The sequence below is a fragment of the Oxyura jamaicensis genome, chromosome 12 (assembly GCF_011077185.1).
Source record: "Oxyura jamaicensis isolate SHBP4307 breed ruddy duck chromosome 12, BPBGC_Ojam_1.0, whole genome shotgun sequence".
Lineage (NCBI taxonomy): Eukaryota > Metazoa > Chordata > Aves > Anseriformes > Anatidae > Oxyura > Oxyura jamaicensis.
The window spans coordinates 14,115,580-14,134,734 of NC_048904.1; the positions used below are offsets into that span (position 1 = coordinate 14,115,580).

The 19,155-nt window shown below is 42.7% G+C and overlaps 1 protein-coding gene across 2 annotated transcripts in view; it reads left to right on the forward strand.

Moving 5' to 3' along the window:
* PTPRG (protein tyrosine phosphatase receptor type G) overlaps positions 1-19,155 on the forward strand; it is a 400,862-nt gene that overhangs the window by 286,712 nt on the left and 94,995 nt on the right. For both annotated transcript variants that reach the window (XM_035338056.1, XM_035338057.1), the window contains 2 exons: positions 10,756-10,913; positions 15,618-15,810. In XM_035338056.1, coding sequence (XP_035193947.1) covers positions 10,756-10,913; positions 15,618-15,810 — 351 coding nt within the window. The remainder of the gene's footprint in view (positions 1-10,755; positions 10,914-15,617; positions 15,811-19,155) is intronic.

A 19,155-nucleotide genomic window follows, 5' to 3' on the forward strand; every position in this document is an offset into this window, starting at 1 on the left:
TGACTGCGTAATTTGACACTGAAGTCAAGCTGCCTTTTAACTGGACCAAGATCTCCTTTTAGCTTTGTTTTCTACCTGCCTTCTATTTCAAGACACTACCCCCTGCAAGCTCTATGCTATTTTAGCCATCTCATCGTATTTTTTTCTGCTCCATCTCTTGCTCCTCTCTGCTGCAGCTGTAATAGCCAGTAGCGGATAATCACACCAATGCCTCCTCAGAGTATTATTCCATTCCCAAAAATAATTGTTTGGGTAGGATGTGACACGGTCCCGAGGTTGTGATTTCTCTGACCACATAATGATTAGTCCGTCTTGGCACTGCCTACCCACAGCAAAATCTGGGTGGATAAAAGGCGTTTATTTTTGTTTTGCTCACAATGCACAGAAGGGTACTCGTGTTTCAAGTAAAGGAATTCGCTTGATATATTTCAATAGCTAGTTTCCTTTTAAAAACATTAAGGAAGAAAAAGAGGAAAATCTTGCTTTCCTTCCTGTTTCAAAGGCCCTGATTAAAGGCCTTTTCTAAGGCTCTTTTGGTGGGTAGCACAAGGGAATTTCCTCCTGCAAAGTAGTTGTTCAAAGAAATAGTTCTCTTTAACTTAAATATTGGTGGACCGCTTCAGTGAAAAACTCTTATCCTATCTCTCTTCTAACGTTATTATGTAGAGTAATAGTAAAGATGTGAGCTTTAATTCCAGACACCCTCATTTCTTTTCTTGATGTAATTTACTTACATCTTATGTGAGCATGTTTGTTATGAAATCATCTTAAAAGAGTCTTCCTGCCTTCCATTTGGCTGCATTCAGCTGGGACCCTAAGGCAACAACGGACTTTTTGGCTGAAATACACTGGAGAGCTCATGTGGTTTTGGGACAGTGTGGCTGGATCAAGCAAAGATCCAACAAAAGAAGCTGGAGAAAAGCAAAATGGAAACCTTAAGTTTCTTTGCATTTCATAATATTTCCACACCCACGTTATTTTTAGGTCTTCATGACAATACAGAGGCACTGTAGAAATGAAGAATACGTATGAATGCTGAAATAACTACCTTGCTTTTAAATGTTTGTGTACCCTCTGGCTGGAGAGAACATCATCAGCCCCTTGGCACTGCTCCTGCCATGCACCTCATTTCAACGTCCCTATTTACATAAGATTTCCTTCTTTCTCCATCTCTGTCTCCTCCTGACCAGCAACACATCCTTGCTGATTTGGGCTGCATGGTCACTCCTTCTTCCCAATGTTTCAGTTTTCAAGAAGGAAATTGCACACACACACACACACACACTGTCATTTCTTCATTTGCCATACTAGAAGGCTTGTCCCTGTATGGGGACTCCATCCATGCAGGGCAGAGCAGCCACGCTGCCCAGCAGCTCGAACGCCCCTCAGTTACAAGTAAGGGTGCTACTGATAAGTGGGGATTTCACTTTTCATTTTTCTTGCATACCATTTCATTTTTCTATGGAATTCTTATATTTTTACAGTCCACTTCTTAAGGGTAGGCAAAGAATTCAAGCGTCAGGAGGACTTTCTGCAGAAGTGAAAGCAATTTTTGCTTGAGATTTTGTCAGGGATTTGAATTACGTACTAATTTGATGGAACATAAATAATTGTGCCCTTCACAGTGTCACCAGCTTAGTAACAATGACAGAGAAACGTACGCATAAAAATCAATACAGGCTTAGTTACTACTCAGAGTTCACTTTATTTCCTCATCTCCAGGCATAATTTTCTAGAATCTTAATGTCACATTAAGCTTAATTTTACATGAACAACCATTTAAAGTTTCTTAGCTGGAAGGGAAACCAGTGAGGTCCCAAACACCCTGACGAAGTTTGGATCGACGATAACGCCTTTGGGTTTGCCCCGCAGCTTCCTGCTGAACAGTACATTCCCGTCACGCCGCTGCTCCCAAACTCCCGCGGCCGCCTGCGCAGAGCATTGTAAAGGCACACGAACGACGAGGAGGCTCTTTTCAGAGCTGTCAGCTGCCTGTTGCTGATTTTAAAATTGCTTTCGGTTCCGTGCTCTGCCAAGGATTTGTCACACCTCCCGCCAGCGAGGTGCCTGCTATTCTCACTCCTGCTTTCCCTGCCACGAAGCGCGCGGCGAGCACGCGTCTGCCGCGGAGCCGCTGGAGACTGACAGCTGGGAGCACGCAGTCCTCCCTCCGCAGAAGGGATGGAGCACAGGCGGGCGTGATGTGCTTTTTCTGATGCCGACTTGCCGGTGTCTTTCAGCTCTAACCAGTGGGGGTCTTTTTTAGCTCCTCTTCGAACGCTGTTCTCGTGGAAGCTGGTAGCAGAGCCTCCAGCCGCGCTGGTGCTGGTGGGATGATGCACGTCCTTCTCTGAAGGTGCATGGTTGAGTAACCAACAACACGGGGCCTAGTAATGGTGCTGCAGAACAGGCTTTTCTGCCTCTGTTTTGCTGCTGATGTGCTCACCTGCGTGCTCTGAGCCTCTTTCTGCTCCTCGCCCTCCCTCGTGATGCTGTGGAGCGTGGGGCAGGACAAAGCTACGGTTGTGCAAGGACTGAGCAGGCTCCAAGGGCTTCAGGGAGGGCAATTGTACCCCTGAGGGAACTGAAGAGACGTGAAATGCCAGGTTATGTCTTACACAGTTGATTTGCATTAAAATGGCCACAAAAGCTTTTGTCTGTCTTGTGCTTCAGCAAGATCTCAGAGGAGCACCTAACAGGGTGGAGCTATTACACAGAAACATTGCTTTTCTTCACCTCCACCGTCTTTGGCTCACCCCTTTTAGTACCATTTTGTGCGTAAGCCTCTTAGAGATGGTTTTTCCTTGTTACCAGCTGCCTGAAAAGCACTAAAAGGTGTTTCCTTCCCTAATTTCAGTCCTGAAGGCAGCGCCTGGTGCTGGGGGCTGTGCAGCGTTTGCTTCTCCCAGCCTGGGCTGGGCTCAGGTGCTCTGCTCGGTCCTTTTTCACCCCACAGGCAATGAGTTATCAGAGGAGCAGGAGCCCTTGCTACCCCAGGCTCGTGGAAAACCTTTCACAGTGATGGAAACGATGTTTTGTCACTTGTCCTGTTCTCTGTGACTGTCACAAGAACCTACACAGATCAGCAGAAAGTTATTAGCGAAGCACAAATAAATTACCGTGGCAGAAGAGCCTCTATTAATGTCACAGAGATGGGGCTCTTATTCCCTTCCTTGTCAAAAGCAAGCAGTGAAAATCAAGGTGCAGCCAGATCAAAAGCGTAGGTACAAAGTGAATCGATGGCATCTGTTGCTTGTTTGAGAGCGTGGGGTGGGGTGCTGGATAGAGGGATGCCTTTGTTTATTTAAAAGGGAGTTTGGCAACATTCTTGTTGGTTTTTTTTTCCTCTGCCTTTGAATCATTGAAGTGCCTTAACTTAAGCGCAGCATGGGGCAGAGTGAGATCTTGGGTTTCCCTCAAGGTGGGCAAGAGGTGCTGAGGCGTGTTGGTGGTGACCACCAAAGTTTCAGGGGCTGCTGGGGAGACCATACCGAAATACAGCGGGAACAATTGCTTTAGCAACAAAAAAGGAGCGAATAAAAATGTTACACGTCTCTCCAGTTGTCCTAGGCAAAAGGCAGTGAATAACCTGTTAAAATAAATCAGCACTAAAAAGGAAGCAATCCAGACAGTGTTAGTTACCCTGTGGATCTATCACACCAGAAGGCAAAATAACAAGAAAACACCATTAGCAGCATGACAGGTTTTTTCTTTTGTTTTTAACTTTAACCATAATGCCACCTGACAAGCTGCTTGCTTTCTGCACCAAATATCAGGGGTTGCAGAGAAGAAAGGCAGGGGAGAGGGGTGAGGGTGAGGCATGCTGCCGTGGGACTTTGTCTTTTAAAGCAAAACTTTGAAGAAAGCAGAAACCCAATTTGGAACAAGGAAGCCCATCAAAGGAAGAGCAGCGCGATGTGTTGAACTGAGAACGAAATGTGGAAGAGTGGTTTGTGTTTTTTTTTTTTCCCTCTAGGATGATCTGGGTATATTCTTTTGTTTCTGATCTGTTCTTGTGTTCACAGTCAGAGTAGCCGTGTGAAAGGGGCCAGGACACGGTCGCTGTGGAGCAAAGGCGAGGAGGAGGGAAGTGGGAAATGAAGATGAGAGAAGAGGTGATAAGTTCACACCTTTATATAGGGCAGCTCTGTGCATAGCCGCAGGGGTCTGGATCATTTAAAAGAATAAATGATGGAAGTCTTAGAAATCTCTGGTCCTTCACCTGTCTGCTCTGTGGAAAGCAGTGCTGGTCATGGCTGAGAACGGACCAGCAAGCTGACATATAAATAATACGCTGCACAGAAAAACTAAGTCAAGCTAACAAAAAGAAGATTGCAGCAATAAGAACTGAAAATTTAAGATGTGGCTGAATTGAGGTTGATGATGAATGTGAGCAAAGCATGGGGGACGGGGAGGAGTTGTGCGCTTTGCTGGTGGGTTTTGAGGCAATTTGCTGAGAAGAGAAGGGCGTCGAAGTCTGAGAAGGTTCAGTTGTGCTGTGGCTCCACTGGAGGATGTGTAAAGGACATGCTCCTCTGGCCACCTCTGCCTCACTTCACCCTGCCTGTGCTAGGGTTCAGCTTGCTCCAGGGATCCTCTGCCCCTCTGAAGGTCTCCTCTCGGTTTCTTTTTCCTCCAGTCAGTGGTGCCTACTCTGTATTTCTTAGTTTCCATGTCCCCTCTCACCTTGACTTCATGTGTACCTCTGCCTTGGGATAGATTTTGTGAAACCTGGAGAAGTCTCATCGCAGTCCAGAATGGCAGCAAGCCATTATGCCAAAGCCCTGCATCAGCACTAATTAAGCATTAAAGGTTCCAATTTTATTTTATTTTTTAATTCCTTGTAGACTTCAGACTCATCCTCCCTAGCTAAACCTTTTCCTCTTAAACTCTTTTAATAGAGGGAAGGAGAAAAATTAAGCCTGACACTGGCACATGCCATGGAAATGTTCAGGTTGTTTTTTGTTGTTGTTGTAGTTGTTGTTTTTGTTTGTTTGTTTTTTCCTCCATGGAAGAGTTTCCTTTTTTTTCTTTCCTCTCTTCTTTGTACCACTCACCAGTTGTCTCAGGTTAAGTGAGATTGCAGGCTCCCTGAGTACAGGCTGTTTTTCTCATCCCCCTCCTCTCTGCCACGCTGCGCTATGGTTCTTTGCATTGTTCAGCAGAGGATGTGGTCTTTAAAAAAATAAAAATGAGAGTAATAGTTGTACAGTAAGTGACGAGAATTAGACTGGGTCCAGAGGTCTGTCAGAAACTGCTCTTCATAGTGGATTTATGCAGCAAGTACTCATTTGAAGATCTCTTCAGTTAAAGTAACATAGAATGTTTGTAATCTCATCTTTAGCATCACCACAGCGTGTCTGGTCCCTGTCTCTGGTGTGCAGCCTGCTTTATCTTGGAAGTTCTGGCTCAGTGGGTGTGTGGCATGGTGTCCTTTTGATTATTTTTGTGTGTTTGTTTTTTAATGTTTGAATGCAGAAGCTTTAGAATGACTTGGCTCATCGTGAAAATGAAATTGGCAGTAACATTGTTTAACAAATTTGGGAGACTTTCAAAGCTCTTCATATTGGTATTGCAGATTTCAGTTATTCAAAGTGTAGCTGGGTAACGTTTCCACCTATCAGGCATTGCACATACGTTAATTTTGGAAATAAGCTCATTTTAAGATATTGTTTTCAGTGCAGCCAAGTTCCTGTTTTCTTACAGAAAATCACGATGAAAGTCCAGAGCATTCCATGAGATATAAATGGACTTGGCATATAGTTATTTTCTTGTGATCTCCGATCCAAGTTCCTGTTAGATTTGAAAACGGGTTTGATCACAGATAGCTGTGATGCTGTTTACCTGAATATCTCAAGAACCCTCCTATTCCACAGTGATTCGGTTAAAATTCAGGGCTATCTTCTTCCAGCATTTCAGAGAATTTATTTTTAGCAAGCCAGTCCTTGAAGTCGAAATATCCAACTGATAGCTCTTGCAATATAATATTTGTTGGCATCAACTTCTGAAAACTGCAGTACTTGGTGGAGATCTGCCACCAGTATCTGTTTCAAGATCTGATTTTTCCTCTGCTGGGAAAACTATTGTACACAGCTCGGTATCAGCTCACATGTGGTGATGCTTTAACAAATACAGAGTGTAAATAGGTCAGCTCCTTAAAGTGTGCCTGTGATTGCTGTCACTTTGGGTTGGGTTACGCAAAGAATGGCCCTTGGTTCTGTGCAAAGCAGAGGGGAGATTTACCAGCCCAGACAAAGAATATACTGAGCGTTACTGGCAGATTAAAAAAAAAGAAAAAAAAAAAGAAAAAAAAAAGGTTTTGTTTGTCTAGTAAACCAAAATAATTTGGGGGGCTACACCTGATGCTGTTGAAACAGGTACTCGGCCATCCAGGTATTATCATAGGTTGCTTAGTCCTACATTTTTGTGTTCTGTTCCTGCACCTAAATTGGCAAAAGAGAGTTTGCACGTGTCACATAAATATCTTTCCTACTCTATTGGTAGGAATGTAAGTTTTTCTGTTGGTTTGCAGGCAAATCTGGAACCAGAATGTGTGGTCTGCCCATGTGTACTTGTTTCAGTTTCATTGCTATTCAGGGACAAAGACTAAGAGGTAGACACGACTGTTGTGTCAGAAAGTCAGATACGTTACCAGCTGACTGTTAATTCCTTTTTGTGAGTGCAAGTTAAAATACCATATTGTCCTTTTATGCCGGGGAATACTCAGGAGTTTAAATGTCACATTCATTGTCTTAATTGTCAACAATGAATCTGTGGCGCTTGATGATTTTTCCTGTGGAAATATTGGAGTGAATGCGTTTCTACGAGCCTCGGTGCTGTAAGCAAAGGATCCCTGTTTGCTGACTGTCAATAAAATTGGCCGTACAGCATTAGAGGGGCATCTCGGCAGACGTCCCAGGTGCTGTTCTTGTCCACATTACCTGGACGTGGCAGCCACAGCAATGCTTACCTTGTTGCTTTCTCAGAGGAATGCTCTGTGGTTCGAGGTCTGTCACTAGGGTCCTGATCTCTGTGGCTCCGATTTCCTGCTTGTTGATCTTTCTGCTTGGGTGCACGGCTGCGCTGTGGCGCCGATAAAGTAGGACAAGGAGCAGCAGAAGAGCCCGCGCAGGTGTGAGGCTGGTTCACACGTAAGAATGAGTAGGTGGCTCACGGGTGGTTTTTGCAGCATTCATTGCAGTGGTTCACAGGTATTTGCAGGTCAACACAGATGTTATCACTGATGTTTTATTGCTTTTGTCTGCCAGTTCTCTTCTTAGTACCTGTCAGCAAATGTTCTCTTGTTATTTTTTATTTTGGTTTTCATTCTCACACAGAAGATCATGTAGTTCCCTGCCTTGTCTGGTTTCTCCCTCCTGTAAACTCCTCATCCTGCTCGGTCCGTCCCGAGTCTTCTGGGCAAAACTTGTCCCAGTCCCAAGCAGGGAAAACGGGAAATAGGAGCTGGCTTTGGGAGACAGGGAAGAAAGGTTTGATATTTTTTCCAGCTTTGCTCTTTACAGTTTAGTAGGAATGTCAGTGTGAATACACACACACACGTACACATATACATACACAAAATATTTCTTCTGTATTCAGTGAATGCAGTTGCTTAGCTTGCAAATGATTCTTTTTATAGATACACCACCAATAATAAGCGATTTAAGGATGAAATTTTAAGTGACTTGATTTTCAAATCCTATTTTCAAAATTGTCTCAAGCTCTTAGGAACATAATTTCATGTCACTTACTGTTTCTAGATGATATTGAAGGGATATATTGGAGATAGACTCCTGAATTTCTAAGTCACTTTTCCTTTAAGCTTTTCACGAAGCTGTTTGTGACTCCAGTTGCTAAAACTGCACCGTGCATCTAGATGGAAGTGATATAAATGAATAATCCTTTTTCAAAAGTACTAGGTTATTAAACCATAATCAATTGATTATCATCTATTTTAATAGTCATTTTAATCCAATTATAGGTAATTTTTTATTTTAATCTTTGGAATTCATTAACAAAAACTTACAGCATTGCTTGTAGCCATGAAAAATTAGATAGAGTACACCCTGTCCTACTTAAACTGTGTATTAGCAAAGCTACTTTTTCCTCAAGAAACAGTCTCTTTCATAGCTGACTATGACTTTCCAAACACTTAGGAAAGAAACCTTCCTAACTGATAACCAAAATTTAATCGTAGTCGGATATTTCCAGTTTGCATTCAAATAAGGTATTTCTCTGTCTAAATAAGCTTCCCTTGGTTGATTATTCATATTGTAGTTCAGAATGTTTAAAAATGAAAGACAGAGTTGGATGAAATGTAGACTACTTAATACAGTGTGTGTTTAATATCAAAGTCATGCATTATTCATTTTCGCAATTTGAATAACTTTGAATTTAGCATCCCTGTTCTTCATCTTTTCCTTTGATGAACAATTAATTATTAAAATATAATATTGTCAGCATATGGCACAAAAATCCTTGAAAGTGTAAAATGAGCTTCTTTCTCCTGTCATTCCTTGATAAAGGGATACTCTGTATTCTAGGATTTCCGGGGAATGTTTGGCCAGCATCTTAAGTGTTTCCATCATTCTAAATAAAAGGTTATAAAAGTTAAAAATAGCTAAATTAATTGTAACTGAAGCCTTATTTCATAAATGTTTCAATAAAAATGGATACAAGGGGAAAGCTCTTTTCAAAATGTCCTGTACCTCCCATTTATTTCATTTATTGTCATCGGCTGTTAACGCGAAGAGGATGTTTGCATGTTCAAATACTCTTTTAGATTCATAGCAGTCCACTCTGTGCTCAACTTCCACAGAGGGAGAGTTTCTTAAATAGAAACACGTCGTTTTGCTCTGGAGCTGCATGCCTGCTAAATTTCAAAATCAACTCCTCTGACTGCGTTTGCAGTTTTTCTAACCAATTTTTCCTGTATAAAAATAAGCCAATGAGTTTTTAATTGGAAATCAAATTAGATCCGACCTTTTGCTGTGATTATGATTTCTTGATTAGTTCTCTTTGAACTTTGGCCAATCATATATATTTTACTATTTATTATCTAAGCACACTTTTTTTCTGAAGATAGGCTATGAAGAGAAGATGTGTTTTATTCTTTGTTTCGTTCTTGTGGGTTGGGAAGCCCTTCATACCTGCTTGGATTAGAAGGAGAGAAATTGTTAATGAAGAAAGTACAGCATTCTGTTGCAAGTGGCGTGCTTTGACTTTAATAGAATTACTCATATTTTGGAACACCGAAGGCTACAAAAACTTTCCACACCTGCCGATAATGTGCAGAAGAACAGAAGACGTCTGGAGAGCATCACATATTTGTACCTTGCAGCAGCAGTGGAGGAAAACAATTCCCTTGCTTACCACGCTGCTGTTCAGAGCTATAGGCAAACCTCTTGATTTTATCGAGACTTCTAGAAAACTCTGGGATCTGTGGAAGTGGATTCTGCAGACCTCACCCATATTAATTTCCTTCTGACTTGGTGACGGTGTGTGTGCTGGTCATCAACCTGCCCTCTTCCCCACCCTGTGGTGGGGGAACAGACTTGCTTAGCAGCTCTGGCGAGACAGAGAGAGAAGAGTTCCTGCTACCTGAAGGTAGACTTCTGTTTGAAGCACGAAGAGTATAGAAAGTGAGGAATTGTGATGTATGGAAGAGCTTCGCGTGTCAGCATGCCCTGAGGCAGTGAGCACCTTTGCACAGATTGAGAGGCAGCTTCGGCCTGTGAGTCAACATAAATTGCAGAGGATAAATACTCAGGGATGGCAGGGAAATTGTCTTGCCTGCAGCTGTTTCCTCCTTTCATTTATTTATTTTTCTTCACAGTGTTAAATATTACCAGCTTGTCACTGTTACTTGAAGCTAACGGCTTTCAGTGCGTAGGTTTGCATTTCAGGCTGTGCAAGGAGCCTTCTCGGAGGAAAGACTTCATCCCCCAGCATGCTGGACCACAGAAAGGAGTTTCTTGAATGAGGGAGAAGAGCATTTTGACCTCTGATACATGTTTGTGGTGCTGTGCCGACTGCATCCAGCAGCAGCCCCGGCATTGCCTGTGTGGTTGGGTGCAGGCAATCCCATACGGGCACCATCTGGATGCTGCTCCAAGCACTGCGTTGAGCTGGAGCTCGGCTTTAGAGATGCTCTGCTGCTGTGCTGCCCTTCCCCTCGGTTCAACCCTGGCAGCTCCTGGAGACATTTTTGGCTGGCCACTGCCTTGGCCACTTGGCCACTGCCTTGGCCATCTTGGCAGCCCACAGAGGGATTGACTGCATTCCTGCACCCATTTTCCCGGCTGGTGGGGGCGGGATGGGCACACAACCCGGTGCTCTTTGGTCAGTCAGCAACGAGTGGGACCGCTGGGACCAAGCTTTGTTCCCTCGAGGCTCTGACAAACACTCACTGCCATCAAGCCGAAGAGCAATTTACTGAGTGCTGAAGCCACTGAATGCGGTGTTATTTCTGTGCTAGCATAAAGCAGTGGGATAACAAGGGCATTTCACACCTGCACGCCTTCTAAATAGGAGCAGTATAGGACTGACTAGCATTTTGGCTGCTCTTATAATAAGCAACACATCAGCTCTTACAGAGACCTCCTGATAGGGTGTTTCCATCCTTCATTATATATATATGATAAAATATGTTGTTGCCATTACACCTTGCTAGGCTGCCTATCAATGTGATGTCTGTTTTAAAGACACGTAAAAAAAAAAAAAAGTGTAATTTTACTTGTCAATCTTCCCCCGCAGAGAAAGAGACCTTTCTGGATCCCTTTGTGCTGAGGGACCTTCTGCCGGCATCGCTGGGGAGTTACTACCGCTACGCAGGTTCCCTGACGACTCCTCCGTGCAGCGAGATCGTGGAGTGGATTGTTTTTCGGAAGCCTGTTCCCATTTCTTACCATCAGGTGTGTTTACTTTGTCCGTGAAATCTCTTGATTTGCTGTCTTTCAGACGGTGTTTTCAAAACCCAGTGTTTTAATTTTGAGAACAAAAAAGTTTCTGTTGACAAAAAAGGAAGTGTTGGTGATTTTTTTCTTCAGTAATATTGTTTCTGAGCAAGAGCCATCGGTCTTAAGAAGACAGTACAACATGAAACCTAGTTTCCTTTCAATGATTTATTTGGTATTGTTTTTGTTAAGATTAAATTAAGCTGTGGTGTAAATATTTACATGGAGTTCCCTTTTATTCTTGTTAATTGAAACTTTATTTTCAAAGTAAAGTGAGTGATTTCAGTTCTGCTCAGATTTAGTAATTTAAACTGATTACATTAGAAAAGACGTGTTTCCATTAATTCTCCATGGTTAACTGTTTTTGTAACATAGTAAAGCTGCCATTATGTGCTTAGAGAGCTGGTACACAAATCTTTAAAATTAGCACATAGCAGCTTTTAATGCAAATAGATGCAATGTCTGGGATTTGTCTGGAGAAGAATGCTCCCAATAAAGTAATGGATAAACACAGTCAAATGTTTACCAGTTAAGAGTGTTTTTGACATTTTAAGATTGTCATCTTTAGAAAAGCATCCTGCTGAAATTAGTTTTTCCTTTATTCATCTGTCTTGAGCTACCAAAGCAAAGTTCTTAAATACACTAACTCTGTAAAACCCCAAGTGAGGAGTTCACAGGGTGGTCGTGACTGACAGATGTTGGTTCTCAAGGTTTTCAAAAGGGCGGAAGGTGATTGCTGTGTCCCCACTCCAGGCTTGTTTCCATGTTTTCTAGATCCCCTTGCTTCTCCTGTAGACCCTTTCATGTTTTTTTGAAGTGCTTTGTTCAAATGCTCAGGTCTCAGCACTTTCAGCTGGGCTCCCCTGAGGCTGAGGGACATGGCAGGATGCATGTGTCGAGCCACCTGTGCTGGTATTACTTCACCTTTTTCACAAAATCACGATGTTATATTACCTGTGTTCAGCTGGTGGCCAGCAGGAACCCTTTTGCTAGTTGCTCTCTCCAGAGCACTCTCTAGCAGTGCTGAACATCATGTGTTCGTGCAGGCGACGATTCTGGCCGAAGCGTGGGACTTTTTGCACATGGTCGCGGTTGAATCGGACCCTTTGTTTTTTTCAGGCCGTTTCTCTGATTGTCAAGATCATTTTGAATTCTGTCCTTGCCTGCAGGATATTTGCAAGCCCTTGTAGCTTTTCACTACATCAATAACTTTACTGTTTACTACTGGGTGGCTGTGAGGCCTGACCCACACTCAGTTTTATACCCTGCATACCACCCTGTATACGCATCGAGTGGGTCATGGACTTTTTTCTTCTTTTTCTGTTTTAACAAATGCAAATGAACTGCTAAATACCAATTATGGCTATCACTATTGTGGTATAAAGGTACTTTATCCTGGCAGAGCTTCTTTCCTGTGCTGTAGAGCAGTAACTGTGCCAAGCCAAGCCTTTAAAATTTGGCATTGTGCTGCTTTATGAATGTGTGTGTGGTTGAAGAGCTGGGTATTCTGTGTGTAGACAGACTTTCATTGATACTACAACACATGTGGAATAAATAATAGTATTCTTCCCCTTGGCAGTTCTAGATGGGTGTATTTTAAGAGCCTGCCACCCTGCCATTGCTATGATTATTATTTGTTCCTCTAACAGAAACAGTGCAGTATAATCCATTGCCACAGTTTAACCTTCTTTATCACAAACCCCATGAAGCAGTCTGTAATCCCAGAGGAGGAAAGTGATATTGTTTAAGCTTTGTTGCTGTTCCAATTAAATCCTTGCTTTTGTGCAAAATACCTTGCTGTATAAAGGACAGTACTGAAGTGGTCCATTTGTGGAGGCTTCTCTATTTTATTCTCAGTGCTCCATCATCATCATCTCTCTCGATAATTAGACAACAAAACAGGACAAGCCGTGTCACCCTGCAGATGCATTGTCAAGCTAAGTGCATTCAATGACCCAAAGCATGGCATTATCTCTCATAATGCATACCTCAGAGTATCTCATTGTGCTTATAACAGTTTTAGTATTTTTAATTGCCATTTATATATCCAGCCCTTAGAAAACCAGGCGCATCAGGCTTTAATGGTTTGTAATTACATGACTTGGAATTTTAGATCAGGTTTCTCTCTATCTACAACAGTCTTAAAGCAGCTTTTCATTTGTTCTTCTGAACAGGAGCTCTTGTACTCCTTGAAGTGCATGAATGTGGCTCCTTGACTGTGACTCTTCTATTTTTCCTGCCAGCTATAGATCAATTAATTTCTCATTTGTGGTAGATAATATTTTTATAGTAAAAATGAAGTCAAAATGACTTATATATACTTCAACACATAAAAAGGGGAAGGTTAAAAATCATATTTGAATTGGCAATTGTTAAAATGCAATTATCCCTCCCCAAGGTAGCACAAGAAAATAGTAGCAGAAGAAAATATTTTAAAAGTTCCCACTGAAAGTTTAAAAATTCAATTAATGTCATGGAAGTGTAAGCTTAGAGACTAGACTTGATAAGGAGCAGTTGGTACCCAGTTCACGAACTTCAATGGAATAACTTTAAGGCCTGTTAGTTGGCTTCATCAAAACTGGTTCTAGAGCATGAAGGGAAAAAGGTATGTAAATATTTACAGAGTTGTAAAGATTATATACTGTAAAAGTGTAAGATGATAGTCCCTTTACCCACTTTTTTTTTAAGCCTATCATTGCTTCTGACTGCCTTATGCTAATTAGGAAACAGTTTTCAAGATCTTTCTCTGAAGAATCAGAGAGAAGATTGCAGCTGAGAACCAGGGAATAGGGCATTCATCTAAGATGCAGAAAAAGTCCAATCCAAATCCCGCCATCAGTGCACACAAGGCTGGAAGCAGCACCTGGGTTCCCTGCCTGTGACGGGAACCAGTTGCCAGCTGTCAGCCCTCCCTGCTGCTCGCCTCCCCTCGCTCTGCATCAGTTTCCTGCTTGTACAGTAAGAGTAGGGAGAAGGGGAGGCTGCTACTGAAAACGTACAAGCCTGGGTTGTGCTGTTACCTTGGAAGTGATTTCTGGTCATGAGACCCAGTTCCCTTGTCTTTGTGTTTGAGTGCAGATCTGCAAACTCAGGATCTGCACTGCGAGGTCCATCCCTTCTCCCTCCTGTTGTCCATGTGCTGCTCACAGTGATAATGTTCCCATACGTTTCCCCATTAGCCAGCCCAGCACACCTCCCCGCTCCAGGGAGACTGACTTTTGAAATGAGAAGTGTACAAATTGACTTTCTCTTGCCTTGGGGGTTGGAGAAGTTTTACCAATTTCAGCCCAGTAACAGGAATCGTCAGGCCTAGCAGAACAGGCAAGCTGGATGGCAGCAGCAGAAGGGAGTTTCTGTTTACTGGTTTGAAGGGAAATTAAATATCGATAGCAAGTGTCTCTTGGTTCAGCGGAGGATGCTTAGCTGCTCTGTTGCAGCTTCCTTTGATTATTGTTATCAGCACTATCAGCTAAGGCTACAATGATAATTTTTCCCAGTTGCAAGTTTCCGGACTCGCATTCATTTCCATAGCTTTTAGAGCAGATGCACTTAATGAAAAGAACGTAGCTTTCAAAGTGACCTATTAAACTGTAAGTGTTGTGTAAGTCCCTTTTTAAAGTGATGGGCCAGATTCTGTATTCCTCAAATCCATACTATCAATATATGTAATTAATGTAAACAATATCAGCAGTGAGTCCTTCTTTGCTGTGTCTTCCTCAACCTTTCCAGCAGCGACATAACTGATTCTAGTTCTTGACCTGAACGATAACAAGCTATTAGTAAATGCTACGCTGACCTTGATAGCTGTGAGAACAACATTAGCTGAAAATATTTTCACCTTAGTTTGCTAGAAATTTCCTTCTAGGAAATGCTGAGATACAAACTAACGGAAAAGTTTTCCAATTACAGTTCTTTCTCACAGGTTAATACGTTTTATTAAAAATAGCTCAGATCTGAATACAACTGAGGAAACTTATTCCCAGAGGAATATGTGCAAACTGTGACCATTTTTGTTACTTTTTCTTACCCTGTAGTTAGGTATCAGAGGGAGCAGAGGCTGGTAGGGAGGTCAGGTTGCTTGGAGCTGGGAGCCCTCAGCTTGTGCTGCTCTGCTACTGACCTGCTCCCGGGCAAGTCAGCTCGGGGGTTTGGGTGCCGGCCCCATAACGCTGGGACAACTGCAGTGACCTCTGTGCAACAGTGCTGCAAGAGCTGGCCACGGAGCTCACTCAGCCTGGCAGCTAGGCATCGTGATTCAGAGCTAAGGTAACGTCACCCTCTCCTGGAGAGGGCTCTTGGGGTGGAAACATTTTTTGGCATGATAGTATGAAATAAAACGGTGCCAGCAATGAGGAGGGTTTGGCATGGCTGTCACACATGAAATCCGTCCAGACAGAGGGTCTAAAGGGCAAACATTTCCTTGCCCATGACAGACAACAGTGAGTTGCTCGAAGGTCTTCTCTTCTGCTGGGCAGGATAAGCCCTGTGCTGAGATAAGACGGTTGGCAGTGATTTCAGTGGGCAGCCCGACTTCCCACATGGTTTATCAGTCTTGGCATCAACACTTCCTGCCATTTTACTTTCTTATCAGCCACCCGGATTTCACCACATTGTTTTCTAATTAATGTCCTTTCTCTTCCCTGCCATGATGGCTGTGGTCAGCTGGAGGCTTTCTATTCCATATTCACCACTGAGCAACAAGACCATGTCAAGTCTGTGGAGTACCTGAGGAATAACTTCCGACCACAGCAAAGCCTGAACAACAGGAAGGTGTCTAAGTCTGCTGTGAAGGATGCTTGGAACCAAGATATGACAGACATCTTGGAAAATCCACTTGGCACAGAAGCTTCCAAAGGTAGATTATGCTTATGAATTTTGCACTTGACTAATGAGAGATTTTTTGTCTGCTTTGTCATTAAATCATGCTGAGGATAGCTGCGAGCTGCCAAAGAAATAATGCAGTGTATGCAGGCATTCTTTGTTGGTATTTGTTAATAAATTCACTAATACTCTGTGTGCCTGCAGTTACCTGTGAAACTCCATGTCATGAAGTACCATGGTGATAAAGCCCCAGAATCTGCAAGTCCCAAACTGCTGATGTCCCTGTTTCTGCCAACTGGCTGTAGGGCCTCAGAGATGCCTGACAAATAGGAAATGTTAAGGAAAAGGGTCAGCAGTAAAAGTTTGGCCCCGTTAGCAGTGACTCATTGGGTGTTTGAATGGAAATAGGGTATCCAGATGTGGTCATGGTTTTCATTTTTACAAGTATCAGGAGTTCAGAAGAACTGCCGACCTTTTAATTAAAAGTTTGTATCAATCTTTTGGTAATGGTGACTGGAAAAAAACCCTCTTCCTTATAGACAGGTGATTTTATAATGTCTTGCTGAAGTGTTTCATGTGCCTTTTTGTAGAGCAGCTGGTGCTCGCTTCTGTCAGACACTGGATAATGAGCTGGATGGAGGGGGGTGGGAGGGAGGCTGCAGTTGTTGCGCTGGCACAGACAGCCCTGGCTAGAGGAGCACATCAAAAATTCTGAGAGAAATGTGTACTGGATAAAATAAGACTAGAAATAAATATCATTTACTACCTTTATTTGCCTTTATTTTATTGACTGGTGTTATTTATAGGTAGGAGGAATGACATGTAGTTCCCAGTCTTCAGTCTCGAAAAGTGCTTGGTGCTTAACCAGTCCTGAGTACAGGTAAAAGAAGAGGGGGCAGTTTGCCAGAAGGAAACAACTAAGCAGATTTACAATCTGCCCTTGCGTACCTGGCAGTTTCACCTGGCCAGGCACATAGAGCGTAGTTTGAGATGTGAATCATGAAAACAGCTGCGTTCAGCAGCCTCACGCTCCCACGAGAGTGCTGAAAGAGTGTATTTCTCAGGGCTCATTATTCTGTGAGCGTGCTTATTTTTATATATATAATATACACGTACACAAACCTCGTGTACATTAAAGGCAGCCTTGGGACGGAAAATTTACATCAGAAGTGCAAGGGAGATCTTGGGAATGAAGAGCCCCTGCTATGCTCTGATGCTCTGGTCTGCAGTTTTCAATCAGTGTTTTAACAGCAACGTGTGTCAATATTTATTTCTTCAGTTATATCCTGTGTACTTGTTACCTGCCCAGAACAGTGATGAAAGTTAATAGGTTACGTTATGTTAAAAGTGACAAAGCTCTCTAGTTATTATTTTGAGTGCAGCCAAGGTACCCTTTGGTACATATGGTATAATATTCAAGGTTTTACTGTTTTGGCCACATGCCTGAATATCCCTCACCTCACTGGAAGGTTTTTAAGATTATAAAAATGTTTTAGGTGATTTTCACCCCCACAGTAAAGATCTCAAACCCACAATTAGGGGCATTACAAACACTAAGGTCTGTAGTTAATGGGCTGATCTTGAACTTGGAAGTGTTGATATTGAAGGGGCACTGGAAGTAACTGGAAAGATTCTCACTGACTTTGCTCCTTATGGACTCTAAGACCCAGATTCAGGCAAGTGCACATGGTTTAGTTAACATGATCTGCGCCAACCCACTGGATCAAGAGAGCTGCATAAACACTAGTCTATGTTTGGATAGCTTCCTACCTGGGTGCTTAACATCTTACATGCTTGTGGACTGTTTTTCCCTGAAAGTTCTCTCTGGGTCCTCTCCCAACATGTCCAGGAACTGTAATGCTCTGTACTCATGACCGCCTTTGAATATGAGCTTGCAACGTGTTCATCAGAGACCCTTAGGTAGGGGCCATGCGTATCCCCTCTTCCAGTGATGTGACAACATTCAGCGTGCCATCTAATGGCAGGGACGATGCTGAAGTCAGTGATTTTTTTTTTATTTTTTTTATTTTTCCCTCGAGCTTTTGCTATAGGAGGCTAATGGCTGGGCAGCCAGTCTTTTTGTACCAGCTCTGTCAACTTGTCACTTTTTGGGTTGTGTGCACACCAGGGGACACTGAAAATAGGTGCATTTTTTTCATGAACTTAAAAATAAATAGGTTGCTGTAGTGTTACTAACACAAAATGGATTGTAGCGTATCCTCCAAAGGTTACAGGGATGAGTTATAGCTGTTCTAGAGATATAACAACGTGGATGTTTCTGGCCCCTTCTTTGACAAAGGTGAACAGTGATGATGTGCCTGGTCTACTGCACATTCTGAACTACTGACATATAAATAAAATGAGCTGAAGTCATAATACTTGAGTGAAAGCAAAACCTATTGTTTATTCAGCTAGTAAATACAGTACCTCTTTATATAGTGTCATTCATGCAAAAGTACTGAGAAGCTGGATGCTCAGAGTGCTTCTCAGCCAGGCACTCTAGCATACAAATATAGAGCGTAGGGTGAGCGTAACAAATTTATTTTATGCAGATTCTTCTGCACACCTCATGGTTGCATCTCAGTGCTGTCTTTCCATGGCATTAAGCAATGTGACCAATGGCTGTCACATGTTGGCTCCTGTATGCTCTCCCTGTGCTTCGATCTGTGTGTTGTGGAAGAAGGCAAGGTCACGAAAATGTGTCTTTTACTTGCTGCAAGGTGGTATGGTTTGTGATGGTCTTCAGCTCTGGAGGGGAAGTTTGGATTTGTTTGTCGGTGTGAATTTTTGCAATTTGTTTCTTCTGTCACACACTATTAAGTCTGTGGGCAGTATTGCTAATCTAGAAAACAGCATAGTGTTTGTTATGTAAGCCTTCCTTAGTTGGGAGGAAAATGTGCCCAGAACAATTTGCATAATGTTCAGCATAATTTTCAGAATTCCCCCGTGAATGGCGAGTTTCAGCTCAGCACAAAGCGATGCAGCTCTGCGGATGTCCATTGAGAAACGCGGTATCTGAGCTTTTTGGCAGCAAACAGGAATGGCTTTTCTCCGAGCTATCAAAGCTATCTCAGGTCACAGAACCGTGACCGGTGGCATAACCTGTAGATACACTGGAGGAAAACTATTTCTCACTTTATGCAAGTCCTCAGAGTATTTCCTTAGAAAAGCCCTGTAAGTGGTAGCATTTGGTAAATAAAATGTCTTCTGGGAAAAGTTGTTTTAAGTCAACCAAAAGCTGTCAGTGAGTTGGATCCTGTTTGTTAGCTAATGTGACTGTTACATCTTTTCTTTTGTGGTTACTCTCCCCTGTTTCTTTTCCTTTTTCTTTTTTCTCTTCTCTTCTCTTCTCTTCTCTTCTCTTCTCTTCTCTTCTCTT